This window comes from Helobdella robusta, assembly GCF_000326865.2.
Source record: "Helobdella robusta unplaced genomic scaffold HELROscaffold_2, whole genome shotgun sequence".
NCBI lineage: Eukaryota > Metazoa > Annelida > Clitellata > Rhynchobdellida > Glossiphoniidae > Helobdella > Helobdella robusta.
In genome coordinates this window covers 6,999,129-7,013,079 of record NW_008704083.1, presented here as the reverse complement: position 1 = coordinate 7,013,079, position 13,951 = coordinate 6,999,129, and the positions used below count along the sequence as shown (strand labels likewise).

General features: G+C 34.5%; 3 protein-coding genes across 3 annotated transcripts; all 3 read right to left on the bottom strand.

Annotated features, from left to right (window-relative positions):
- Window positions 1-528: 528 nt before the first annotated feature.
- HELRODRAFT_160605 (hypothetical protein) lies at window positions 529-4,258 on the bottom strand (the record flags this gene model as incomplete). The annotated part of the gene is made up of 12 exons (XM_009017555.1): window positions 529-690; window positions 928-1,157; window positions 1,298-1,385; window positions 1,658-1,781; window positions 1,935-2,234; window positions 2,357-2,532; window positions 2,731-2,841; window positions 2,946-3,079; window positions 3,266-3,364; window positions 3,624-3,729; window positions 3,904-4,000; window positions 4,158-4,258. 12 exons carry the CDS (start codon window positions 4,256-4,258, stop codon window positions 529-531), a joined length of 1,728 nt encoding a protein of 575 aa, XP_009015803.1.
- Window positions 4,259-4,550: 292 nt separating this feature from the next.
- Window positions 4,551-10,014, bottom strand: HELRODRAFT_160604 (hypothetical protein; the record flags this gene model as incomplete). The annotated part of the gene is made up of 16 exons (XM_009017554.1): window positions 4,551-4,814; window positions 4,896-4,961; window positions 5,292-5,414; window positions 5,599-5,682; window positions 5,785-5,895; window positions 6,007-6,165; window positions 6,315-6,516; window positions 6,923-7,063; window positions 7,277-7,329; window positions 7,667-7,774; window positions 7,966-8,053; window positions 8,379-8,485; window positions 8,778-8,837; window positions 9,323-9,452; window positions 9,580-9,733; window positions 9,987-10,014. The coding sequence occupies 16 exons, from the start codon at window positions 10,012-10,014 to the stop codon at window positions 4,551-4,553; spliced, it is 1,878 nt and encodes a 625-aa protein (XP_009015802.1).
- Window positions 10,015-10,326: 312 nt separating this feature from the next.
- On the bottom strand, window positions 10,327-13,951 carry HELRODRAFT_160603 (hypothetical protein; the record flags this gene model as incomplete). The annotated part of the gene is made up of 9 exons (XM_009017553.1): window positions 10,327-10,395; window positions 10,672-10,847; window positions 11,481-11,637; window positions 11,747-11,844; window positions 11,960-12,069; window positions 12,306-12,531; window positions 12,691-12,851; window positions 13,151-13,217; window positions 13,831-13,951. 9 exons carry the CDS (start codon window positions 13,949-13,951, stop codon window positions 10,327-10,329), a joined length of 1,185 nt encoding a protein of 394 aa, XP_009015801.1.

The following is a 13,951-nucleotide window of genomic DNA, read 5'->3' as shown; positions in this document are numbered from 1 at the left end:
ACACACACACACACACACACACACACACACACACACACACACACACACACACACACACACACACACCACACACACACACACACACACGTACACGTACACAAACACACACACGTACACGTACACAAACACACACCAACACGTACACAAACACACACACACACACGTACACAAACATACACACACGTACACAAACAAAGAATAGTAACTGCAGTATGTTCATGAACGTTATTATTTTAAAAAATGATTCAAAATGAGCGCACACACGAACTAATTAAGCCAAAAGTATCACACAAACACAAACCTTTTAATAAATAATAATGTGTGTCTAATATTTGCTGGACACATTTTATATGAATTTAATAAGATAAAGTTAAAGAAAAACCAAATGTTAGAGAGAATGATGAACCACGTTGAAAAAGGTCAAATCTAAAGTCTTCAAATGATAAAACGTAAAAAATTATTTTTCTTCATTTACACAAAAAGAAAAAGTTGAATGAAAAATTACATATTAATAGGTTACAAGTAGTATCACGTGACTCTTGGATTAAAAGTGGAGATTGTAGATTTCGAAGTGAGCAATTGGTGTGCGGCGCTGTCCATCTCCTCTTCGGTCAGTCCGATGGCTTCCGATATTTCGTTCTGCAGGTAGCGGGCGTCCACGAAGTTTTGCAGACCTTCCGAATGGATGACCTGGTTGGAAGAAGGAATGCAAATGGAAATGGTGCGGTAGTAATGCAGGTGAATGACTTTTGTTTAAAGTTTATATGATGCCTCAAGTGTGTAGGTAGGTAGTAGGTAGGTAGCTATGTTGTTATTTATTGGCTTGATAACATTAGAGTTATCATTTGCGTGTTTAAATATTAATCTTTTAAGTAATGAGGCGCATTTCATGAATTTGTGTTAGAATAATTTATTGTTTTGCATTACCATGCCGACAAGACTCTCTGCACTTCCTTTGAACTTATCTCTTCCTCTTTGCTGATAGATGTCGTTTGACACAGGAAGGTAGTTGTTGACGTTGTAATGAGGCTGTAGTTGTTGCTGTTGTTGCTGCCGTGGTTGTTGTTGTTGTAAGTGTTGCTGAGATCGAAAATGTTCTGGCATCATTTGTTTGTTTCGCTTTCTCAAAAGATCAGGCGACAACATTAATGGCCGGCCTTATGTTCAGAAAGTATGTGAGTAAATAATATTATGATGTTGTTTTAATCTCTACAGAAAAACATATCGATGCAAAATTATTTTTAAAACACTGTGCTTCATCAGAAAAGCGACATACAATCACAGGCACTGAACTTACTGGGGGTCTTGTACGTGGATGTGGGCAGGACAGGCTGTGTTGGGATCTGATAGTCTATCGGTCGTTTCATCACTTCTTTCGACATGTTCTGCAAAAGTTCAACATATTTCGTTTCAATGTTTGATCGATTGATTAAATTATCTAGACAACAACAACAACAACAACATCATTTTCATAAGGGAAGATTTAAATTAATAATCTGAGTTTTTTGTGATGAGCGTGAAAATTTGATAGTTTTTGCGTTCAAAAAATGTTTCTTTCACAACGAGCTTCAAAGTTTTGCTCATAAATTTGATGAACGACTGCTTGAAATAAATATTTATTTATTCAATGAAATAAAACTAGCAAGCATCAAATGACTTGAGCCTGATTGAGATCTCGCGGTGATGCGCCAGGCCTGCTAACCAGTGGACTCTCGGCACTGTCCTGCTTGTGTAGACATCCGAGCAGACCGGAAAGACGTGGAGAAGATTTTTTAAAGCGGCTGTTTGCGGTTGTCGTTAGCGGGAATGGTACGTCGTCGTCTTCCTCGGTTGGAGTGCTTTGTGAATTTTATCAAATTTATTTGGTCTACTTCTTGAATGTAGCTCAAATTTTAACAATCAATGTATAAAAGTAATTGAGGAATTAAACGTACTTAGGCGGCAGTTGTTTCCACTGTTGGGTGGCGAGCAACATTTCCTGATCGTCCTCCTCACTGGCGAATATGCCAGGCCCACGTTGCATGCTTGCACCGGGTTCGATTCTCAGCGGTTGACTCACTCTATCGATGTTGCGTGGTTGCTGCTGCTGTTGGAACATGTGCTGGTTGCGTTGCTGGTTGTACAGATCAGCGTTCCTGCTGATGTTTGGATTGCTTCCTCGTTGCGGAGGCGAGGATGTTGTTCGCGCTGATACGGGCACGATTGGATTCTCATTCACGGTTGGACTGTTGTCACTGTGAATGTTGGACATTTGTGCTGCTAATTAAATTTATTTTTAATCTTTGAACAATTAAATATTAAATTGAATTGCAACATCGTAACAACTCCATACGTGTGTTAATATACATTGCCTGACCTTTCGCTGTTATCGTTGTTGTTGTTGTTGTTTGTGTTTGCGTTGTACTTGTCAGTTGAATATTCCAGGCGGCTAGGCAACAATTTTGGACCATTTGGCAGACTAAATGGATTCTTATTGGCTGCTGGTTGGAGGTTGCGATTGAGAGATATTGTGCCAAACAATGCGTGGTTTCTCTGTACAAATAAGATTACCACGTTTTGCTAAATAATGGCGTTCACAACATAAAAATACTTAATTACACATTCACCTAATAAAATGAACGCGTGTTAGATTGGAGCTGTCAACTCAAAAGCATGCGCCCGCATATGCGTTTAATAGCGTTAGATTGTAAAAACTATTGAAAACAGGATTTTTAAAAATTCTATACAAACTCTGTGCATTGGTTCTTCAGCTTCCTTGTCCAAGACATCTTCTTCCTCCAGGTTGCCTGATATTGCTCTCCTTATTTCAGGACCCAGATCATGCACCGCTCTCAGGCCAGCCTAGATTTCATAATACCATGATGAATGTTTATCTCGCTATTTTCATTAAAGATTTGAATAAATATTTCGATGACATTAAAGTGATGAATGAATTAGTATACTACCTGGAGAACGTTGGTGTGCGAATGACCAAGCTGCTTCCTCTTCGCCATCATCTCCTTCCGTTTTTTGAAGCGCCGGAAGTAATCCTGAATGAGGAAGGTGGCGTAGAACTTGCCGACTGTGATCTCATCGTCACCTACGAGTCATTTACAAGAGAGATATTCATCCAAGTAACAGTACATGCATCTACGTATTAATCTTATTTCGGTAATAACGTTCAGCTTATCATTTATAAATTATCATGAATATCTTAAAAAGTAGCATGTTCCTGTATGTAAGAGTTGAAGAATTATGTAACATTTTGAAAAAAAAGAAAGCAGACCTGCGGGTGGAACAACTTGATCAAGCAGCTTCGGCGAGGTTCTCTTCCAAATCTTCTTTATAACTTCTCGCAACTCTTCATTGGCCTGATCAATGTTGCCTGATGTGGCACGCCGCAGCAACAACGAAGTGAGTGATTTTTAGAAAAATGTTGAAAAGTAATATTTTATGAATTTCTGCATTTTCAACTATCGGTATTAAAATTTAAAATTTATAATAGCAGTTAATATTTTATGAATATAATTCTACAATTTTCAACTATCAGTATAAAATTTCAATTTTGATCTAAAAAAATAATTAAAAATGTTTAATAGCAGTAACTTGTTTTCAAAAAAATTTGACAAATGTGACTAACTGACCTTCGGTTTTGATTTTGAGAGAAGTTCTGACGAGGGCGAACAAAGTAGCGTTGAACATGACCGTGTGGTCCTGACTGTTCAGAGGCATGTTCATCGATACCAACCTCTGTTCAATATTCAGTGATGTATTCATTCTCAATTCATCGTGTTCGTACATCACTAAATAACAATATCAATAAAAACTGAAACTAAAGGAAAAAGAAGATAACCAGTTTTTTTAAATTTGAATCAAAACTGTTTAAAACATTTTTGGCATTGAATATGATAATAACCTACGTACCTTGCAAGCAATTCTGTGTGGACACAACTTGCCAAATCCCAGAGGTGGAGATATCTTTCTAAGCAGCTGAACCACGTCCAGATGTTTTATTCTCCCGCTGATGAATTGAGCATCCAGTCACAAAATAAATATTGAAAATAATTATTAACATTAAAAAAATTAAAAAAAAATGATTGTATACTTTGAAAACTGTTTATATGAGAAAGTGTTGGCACAGTGGCAAAGTTATGATGAAACATGAAACTTTAACAAACCTGGCATCTGGGTCGTATTCAGACCACTGGCGGACAAATTCATCGAGATGGTGTGGGCCGAGAATGGACCAATCACGTGTCAGATAATCAAAGTTGTCCATGATGACAGCCAGGAACAAGTTCAATATCTGTAGTCGATGACGAATTAAGCAAATCCATTAATTGAATCCATTAATTAATTGAAAATTAATTTCAGAATATTGGAAGGTATTAAGCAGCAAATTTACAATGCAGAAAACTCTATTGATAAAAAAATGTAAAAATCTAATATTCATTTTCATTTAAAAATTTTTTAAAAATGTAAACACCAATGTCGTTTTGTAAAAATGATAAATCATAATGGGCATCTACTACGAAAAATTTTAAAGAAATTAATGAACAGATGTTTTCAAATCAACTAGCCAGAAACGAGCAAATGATGTAGAACGAGATGAAGAAGGACATGGCAATGAGCGAGCTACCGCACAACTTATCGGCGTCATCAGAGTTTTTGTCACATTTGACGGTTGGTTTGTCGGAGCAGGACATCATGATGTCCTGCCAGGACTCACCAGTGGCCGATCTGAATAGGACCATAAGAGCGGCTGGGAAAGTTTGAAAGTTGTTGTTGTGGTTGATTGTCGAGTCTTCGTTGTCTGTCGCTATCTTTCCCATTAACTGTAGCATATTTTTGTTTAAAATTATCCGAGATGAATATAAACTCATTGAAATAGATTTAAGTTGAAAGTGAATTACAACCTGCATGCCGACCACGGCATACACGAAGAAGAGCATGACGATCAGTAGGAATACGTAAGGTAGTGCCTGTCGTTGTGTGAGGATTTGCCAACTAGTGCCAATTATGAAACTATCAATCATTCAGATGATAACCAATTCTACATTTTTGTCCGCTTTTTCCATAACGTATAAAAACAAGTTTATGTAAAAAATTTAGCTACGTTGAATGTGTATCGGATTTTTATATGAGTGGAAAATAAGAGTTGGGATATTTTTAGTTCAATACGAGGCATGCATTTAAAATTATTATGATGTCACCGATTTCAAATATTATGTCACAAATTTTGAATATTATGTCACATATGTCACAAGTTCATATTTAAAAGTTTTATTTGATTATAAGCAATTTTTTAATACCTGAAATGATTTGATGAAAGTCCAGAGTAGCGTTCGAATGCCCTCCCCTCTACTCAGCAACTTCACCAGCCTCATGACACGGAACAGTCTGAAGAAACTAATACTGATTATGTTCTGGTCGGGCTGCAAAGATGTCAAATGGAAAAACATTTAATACTTAAAGCTAGATAACATATGAAACAAAATAACATGATAGGAGATCCAATGAAATAATTAAATTATTATCCTACATAAAATGTTAAATATTAGTTGAATCAATTATTACAAAAATGTTATTTATTTGCTAAGCAACAACGTTGAAACAAACCAAAATCTTTCCTATGGTTATATCGACAATGCTGCCGACAACGATGATGAAATCAATGGTGTTCCAAGGATCTCCAAAGTAATTCTTTCAAATTTGTGAACAACAAACATCATATTTTTTAAATAAAAATTTATTTTTACACTGATCATTGCTTAGTTTAATTTAAAAAAAATGTAAATTGCTTACTTTAATTCTGAATGCAAATAATTTGAGGATGAACTCCAGCGCAAAAGCCCCAGTGAAGACCATGTTAAGGACGTCAAGAACGAACTGATATTCCTTCGGCGAATCGTCGTACTGTTTGGAGAGAGAAGAAAATACAAATTTCAACGGCAACATAAGTCATTGCAAACAATTAAAAAATTTTAAATGATGCTGTGTTGTCAATAAATCTAGCAAGAAACGAACTTTCATGGCCAGAGTGATAGTGTTGAGGAGGATGAGGATGAAGATAAAATATTCAAATGGTTGTGAAGTGACGATCCACCAGATCTTATGCTGCATCTTATCCTTCGGGATGTATCGGCGTTGAGCTCTTGCTTTCAATGCGAACTCGATGCATTTCCTCTGTTGTGTGCAGGTAGGTGTCCAATTGTGAAACACGCAGATGTTGAAGTATTCATCAGTGGAACAAAATTTTTTTTAAATGTCGTGAAACATCAGCGAGCATTTTATAATAAATCAAGTAAAGTTTTAAATTAAGAGCACACGAAGACCTGATTCTTATCAAGTTCACAGTTTTTGTACTCCTGTTCGCCTTCTTTCTGGAACGTGACGATGACGAAACCGACAAATATGTTGACCATGAAGAATGCGATAACGATGATGTAGGTTATGAAGAAGACTGCCACGAAGGGCCTGGCCATCTGGATCGGACCATGGTCTTCACTTACCGAATCAATTCCTTTTATCAGCAAGCTGTTCAGTTGTGTCAATAGCACAATATTGCTCATGTAGAAATTATTTATTGAAACTTTTATTATAAAAAATCATTTGAAAAAAGTTCTACACATGCTCTTTTTGTTCCCAAATAAGTTTTTTTAACTGAAAACTTTTGAAAATGTTTCAAATATATTTACATTTTGTTGTTGAAAGACTTTTTAAATTTTAACATATCTCATTTAGATATCCTTGTTGTTAGAATATGTACATTTTATATCAAATTGCAACATAAAACATCACTTCATATCACATCCAACAACGAAACAACGCGCAACTTCGCATTGAAACCTCTCACAAAACAAAACATCAGGCCAACGACAATACGTCATCTCATACAGCAAAAACCTTTTTCTTCGACCCCACACCACCCAACACCACGTACTTGGGCCATCCTTCAAATGTAGCCACAGTGAATAAGGTCAACATCCCCTTGCTGACGTCGTCAAAATTGAACTCATTATTTTTCCATTTTCTCGGTTCTATGGAGGCACGGTCGTCTGAATCAATGTCAATGAATTCACCTCTGTCAGGAAATGTTTCCAAAGTTAATACTCCTTAATGAAACTATCTAATAAAATCGTTTATAATTTTATTTACTTATCATTATGTGAATTATAAAAAAGTTTACTTGACACATAATAATAGTAATTGATTTTCATAATTTAAAAAAAAATTTATTGAAGACGTTTGAAATATAAATGAAATTTATTTCAATATAGAAAGAGATGAAACTAACTGGCATTCCACCTCAGTGAGTTTTGTTGGATCAGTGCATGCGTAGAAAGTGCCCTGTTGTTAGTTGTTGTTTGTATTAGTTGTTAGTGGTTGTTGTATATTTTTGTTGTTTGTTGCTGTTGTACGTTTTTATTGTTGTTGGTTGTTTAAATGACTGTTGGCATTTTTTTTCCATTATTGCTCATTTCAAACTCTTTTTACCAAAAAAACATGAGCAGTAACAATGTATGAAAAGTTAAAATTGTACGTCAAAAATTGATCATCAAGCGATAAATTAGGCTGCGGAAAACATTTTCAAACTAAAAGTTAGAAAATGAAATGTAAAAATAAGTCGTAAAAATTTAAATGATCATTTTCAATGATAAAAAATACAAAAAGTATCATTATGGACTTTGAAGAGTTGAACTCCGATGACGGCAAACATGAACTCGAGAAGGAAAGTGACCAACATTATGTTGTAAATGGTTTTGATGGCCACTATGACGCACTGGAGGACTCTCTAGATTTCAAATCAAGTTTGATGTTTTGTTAAATTTTATTATTACGAATAGATTATTTGATTCAATTAAATATGAAAATTATTCAGTGAATTATAGAAAAAATGATGATTATGTACGATTTTTTCATTCTACACAACTCAACTGAGAGGTGAAAAATTTTACAAATAAAGAATAATCTAAAACGACTAACTTTTAATCCCTTGGCTCTGTTGATGGCTCTCAGTGGCCTCAACACTCTCAACACCCTCAAAATTTTAACCACACCCATCTTCTCGTTGCTGGCAGGTCAAAGGTCAATAATATCAAACATTTATTATAAATTATTTTCGCCAGGAATAAAAAAATTATTTCTCTTAATACAATTTTCATGAACAGGCGTTCTAGTATTGATTATAATATTTCCTTTTTTGAACAACTAATAAAGTTTAGTAGATAAAAATAAATAAGTCAATTGAATAAACTAAATCTAACATTTGAAAGTTTAAAATACTTGGATGTAATGAAATAAAAAGTGAATAAAACACACGAATTTTATAAACTCTTTACATCTCAAATATACTTTAATTCAATGTGAAGATTTTAAAAAGACAAACGACGTCTGACTCGATAGCGAATGACATGAGGGCGAACGTTACGACCAAAGCGTCAAGAATGTTGAAGAGACTCCTACAAAAACTTCCTTTGTGTAGAATGAACCCGTACGACACCAACTGCATAGGAGTTATTGCCAAGGTAATAATGATAAAAATAATATAAATATAATAACAATAATAATATAAACAATAATTATTTTTATTAAATTTTAATATTAATTTAAAAAACTATATTTTTTTAAAGTTTCGTATGAATTGTAGCTACGTTCAAACGATGTATTTTTATATTTACATGTTTGTGAGAAACTTGTCAGCTTATGAATCAAACAGGCGTTTTGTTACATCTATGAAAACACCTTATTATGTTGTTTGAAGTTTTTTTTAGAAGTACTTGAATGAATGCACAAACCTTTAATAGCAATTCGATGGTGAACACCGTTGTGAAGAAATACTCCATATACTTTAGCACCTATTGTGCAAAATGCAGTAGAACTATCAGTTTACAGACACATGAAAAAGTTTAATTGTAAGTTTAACTGCCTTTGATAAAACTGCGTTATAAAAATCATAGAAATTTATTGATTTATTAAAATTTAAAAATAGTAAACTTATAAATTATAAATAAATATAATTGATTGAATTTAAGTTTTATATAAAAAAAAACAATAAACAAAACATTCTCTGTAAGAACTCTTCTAATAAATTGTTCAATTCAAAAACGTTCAATGTTGCTTTACAAACAGAACACATGTGATATTAAAAATATTAATAACTCTTCTGCCTATGCTGATAATGAATGTGTAAATATAAAAACTAAAAAACACATACATGAATGTGTAAATATGTAAACTAAAAAACACAATCTGATAATAATAATAATAATAGTGATGAAAATAAGAAAAAGAAGAAAAATAATCTCAATAGAGAGGGCAGGTAGGTTGAATAGAAACCCACCAAATTTCTGTACGACTTAGAAACGACGGGGTCCTCGCAGGCCAGTGTCACACTGCTAGCAACAATGCAGCCCAATATGAAGTTACACCACTTGGAATGCGTGCATATGTGATGGCAGAACACTCGGAATCTGATGAATATCAATTTCAAATTCATCATATCAAAGTTCACTCGTTAGTTTTTTGAAAAAATTGTTTCCTGTGTGCTATATTGTGTAAATTTATTAAAATAGATTTGTAAAAATACTTTAAATTTACTTGTTGGTTTCACTGAAGATGAAGAAAGAGCTGGCGGGCGGAATAGGTTTGACCTTGGATTTGATGTTCGCCATCCTCGTCGGTCGCATCCCTATCTTTGGCTTCTCTTCCTCTTCTTCTATTTCCTCTTCCAAATCATCTTGCTCCAAATTTTCTACATTTTAAGTAATTATTTTTTGTCAAGTTTGTATTTTAAATCGCTTGTTCATCGGTTTTTTCTTAAATAGAACTGACTTCGACAAAATATTTTCAAACTTTTTACCAACGAACAACTCATGTTATTGTTCAGTCACAACATTTTTAAAACTTCAGAACATATAATTGATGTTTACATTCAAAACAAATAAAAAGTTGTTAAGAAATGTGAGCATGAAAACTGCTGATGAATGTAAGTGAGGAGTTCTAACCATCCCTTGGCTCGCTCAGTGAATCCATTGTGATCGTCACGTTCAAACTGAAACGATAATAATCAATATCTGTTTATTGAAAATGTTATGCAACGAAATACAACTTTTAAAAGTGAAGTCGAAAGTGCTTATATAAAACAACAAAGTTTGGGCCTAAAAAATGAATTTAATGTTAATAATACCAAATTGACGTAAATTGCTAATCAGCTACATTTTTTTCAGATGGAAAGATGATATGCATCAATTAGCAGCGCTCGTGATTACGATGTTCTTGTAAGAATTAAAACACTGTTCAACATGATACAACATGACGTTACGAATGAACAAGACAAACGAGACATCAAACAATATTTCTATCATACTCGTTTAGTTTCATTTCTGTGTCATTCTTTGCAAGGGAGTTTTGTTCCTAGTAAAATTGATTAATAATTCAAAAATTCAAAATAAATCAAATATTAAATAAATTGGTATAATTTGCTACTTGATCTAACAATGATTTCAACAACCTCTTCTACCAACCAACCATCGTAGGCTTACAAGCAAACTGCTAACCGACCGCGCAACTTACGAGCCGACCGACTAACCAGCAAACTGACAAACAACTGATGTACTAGCCGGCCAGCCAATCAGCCAGTCAATCTATTAACCAACTAACTTTATTAGCAGTTTCATCGCCAGTTTCAACCGTCTTCTCAACGATGACCACTTCAGCCCCATCGGCACCCTCCTCACCGCCACCGCCACCGTTACCTGCCTCTCCGCCATTTTCTTCACCACCTCCACCACCACCTTCTTCCTCTTCGTCGTCACCATCGGCCAAGTTGTCCACGGCGATAGCCAAGAAGACATTTAGTAGAATGTCTGATCACGTGTCACGAGGTCATAAAGGTTAAACAATCGATCGATGTCATTGTCGATCAGGGTGATTTGATTGGACCGACGTTGGTTGATAAGTTAAGAAGGCAAATGGGTTGTTAGGTTTTGTTTAATTAATCTGCATCAACTGCTTAAATTTCACGTTAAATATCTAAAAAAAATGCCATATCAACATATAGTTTGTATCTAGCAAATTTCAATTTGTGCTGTATTTTATATCATTAACAACAGTTAGAAACTTAGTAAAACAATATCAATGTCAAATGTAAAGTCGAAGACACAAGTACAAAAGATAAAGACAATAACAACATTCAAAGGCACAAACTTTCAGCAATTATAAATTGATATCGGAGGAGCAAATATTGACCCAGCATTTTAAGATCCCCTTACCTAACCAAATTTATCACATCTGCAGCATCAAACAAACAGTCAACAACCAGCGGAAAGAAATTCATATTATCTGCTAGCAAAATTAATTGCACAGGAACAACATTGAAACAACAACAAACAACATCAAACAGTTCATTAACACTCAATCTAGAGCAAATAAAATCAAACAACACGCTTATCGTGCCATCACTGCAACAGATATTGATAGAGATATTGGACAGAAATGACCGGCCGTCTCAACTGACTGACGACGCAAAAGGATACAGTTGCCGCAGATGAAGAGGATGACAAAATAGATGCACGCGAATGCTCCGTACTTCGTCATGCCCCCTGAAGCTCCGATGCCGATGTACATCACTTCGTTCCAATCTTCGCCCGTTAATATCTTAGTGTATGTTGGTTTTTATTTCAAATGAAAATTTATTAATTTTACAAATTGGGAAAAAAATTTGAGTTTTATGAGAATCACAAGCTAAAAAACACGTTGAACCCACCTGGAATACAGTCAGCAGTGCTTCATAAAAGGAATCGAAGTTGCTTCGTGGTTTCTCCGCTTCTCCTTCGCTGAACTTTCCTCCAAACAACTGCATACCTGGTTATTTTTTTAAGTTTTTGAGTCACTTGAAAGTTTCAAAATAACAAATGGCTAATTATTAAAATAATATAAATTGAAGTTGTTAATTATTTATGAATCGATGTAAAGTTACCAAGCAGTGCAAATATGACGATGAATAAGAAGAGGAGAAGCAATAAGCTGGCGATCGATCTCATACTGTTCAGCAGAGAGGCCACCAACACTCGCAACGACTTCCAATACCTTCAGTTGCAAACATTTTATTTCTCACTTAATTTCTTTATCGGGACAAAAAAATTAAAAATGAACACTATTAGTCAGTCATTTTTGTTACCTCTATATTTTCATAACTTGATCAAACAAAAACTTTTCATATTGATATTTTCTACATCTAAAAAATATTATACTACAACATAATTTTAATTAAAAAAGAAGAGCGGCGTTAGAAGTTGATGGAAAAAAATTTATAGAAAACCAACCTGGTAACTTTGAAAACCCTGAGCAGCCTGGCGCACCTGAGCACACTGATGCCGAGCGGTGCCATGAGGTTCATGTGGGTCAGCACTGCCTCTATGATGCTGCAGACCACCACGAAACTATCGAACCGATTGAAAAGTGACCGGAAATAGATTTGAAAGCCGACACTGTACATCTTAACAAACATCTCAATCGTGAAAAGACCAATGAAGAACATGTTGCTTATATCTGAGGAATTAATGCATTTAAATATAATTTCTATTGAAGATATTCAAAGAATAACTGACGAAAGTATAACAAACAATTAAGAAGAGTGAATATGAACAGCAATTCATTTTAAAATAAGTTATGTAAATGTCAAACAATGTATCAAAAAAAGTCTAAGACCCTGCAGTTGGTCCAGCCAAGGCGGTTGTCTGTAGTGCTCTGTAGCCAGGATGCACGTGTTTAGGAAGACCAGTATAATGATCAGCCAGTAGAACCATTGAGATTTCACCGCCCTCCTCACTGCCTTCTTACATCTCTTGTTCAACTTGAATATTCGATGTCTGTTTTGCATTTGTGATGTAAGTTGTGATCAGTTTATAGACTTTTTTTAAATTTTTATTCACTATTAAACTATTAAAATAACTGTTTAAAAAGGTAGAAAAAATTATATTGAGACATGCCAAATATTTTATAATTTAAGGAATTTTCAAGTAAATATGCGAATTCGTTCATAAAAACTTTAACTGTAGGTTGATAAAATCCAACTCCATTATGATGAAAATATCAAAATGAACACAATTTTATGGCAAAAAATGAAGAGACAAAATGCAAGGAAGCCAAAGAACGTAACATAACGGACTTTCTGATGGCCCACCATGAGTGCATCACTTCTTCATCTTCGCCATCTTCCGCTCCACCCTCATCCTCTTAAAAATTGAAGATACATTTGCGATGACGGCAACATCAGCAACATCAGCAACATCAGCAACATCAGCAACATCAGCATCATCAGCAACAATACCAACAAACTCACATACAACAAAAGTTGAACACCATAGATGGCAGAAAACATAAATGGCACATTTCTCAAAATAATAATTAGAAAATTTTGAATAAAATTAATTTAGAATATAAAAGTTGGATGAAAAGCATTAAAACACCGACATTCATTTCAGCATCGTTATATTTCTTAGAGTTTGTTTGCAGTAACATTAATAACATTACGACACACAATATACAAGAATGTTGTCTAAACGTAAACCGACTGACTCGTCAGCGAAAAAAAAACTTCCGCCTTCCATAACATTAAAAACAATAACAACATCCTTCAATAAATAAACAAAGAAAATAAAAAATATCATCAACCAAAAAGGTACAACAAGACCACCACCATCGACAATAACAACAACATTAACAACAACAAAAACATCAATAACGACAACAACACTACCAACATCAACTATGACACCGATAACAACATCAAAAACTATGACATCAACGTCAACAACAACAACACAACAAACAACTTCCATAACCGACCTGCACCTTCTCCTTGGTCAGCACTTTTCTCTCCGTCAACCTCTAAATCCTCTAAATATGAATCATGATCAATTAAGTTCAAAATAAAAAAAGACAACAACGATACTGATGTTGACCACAT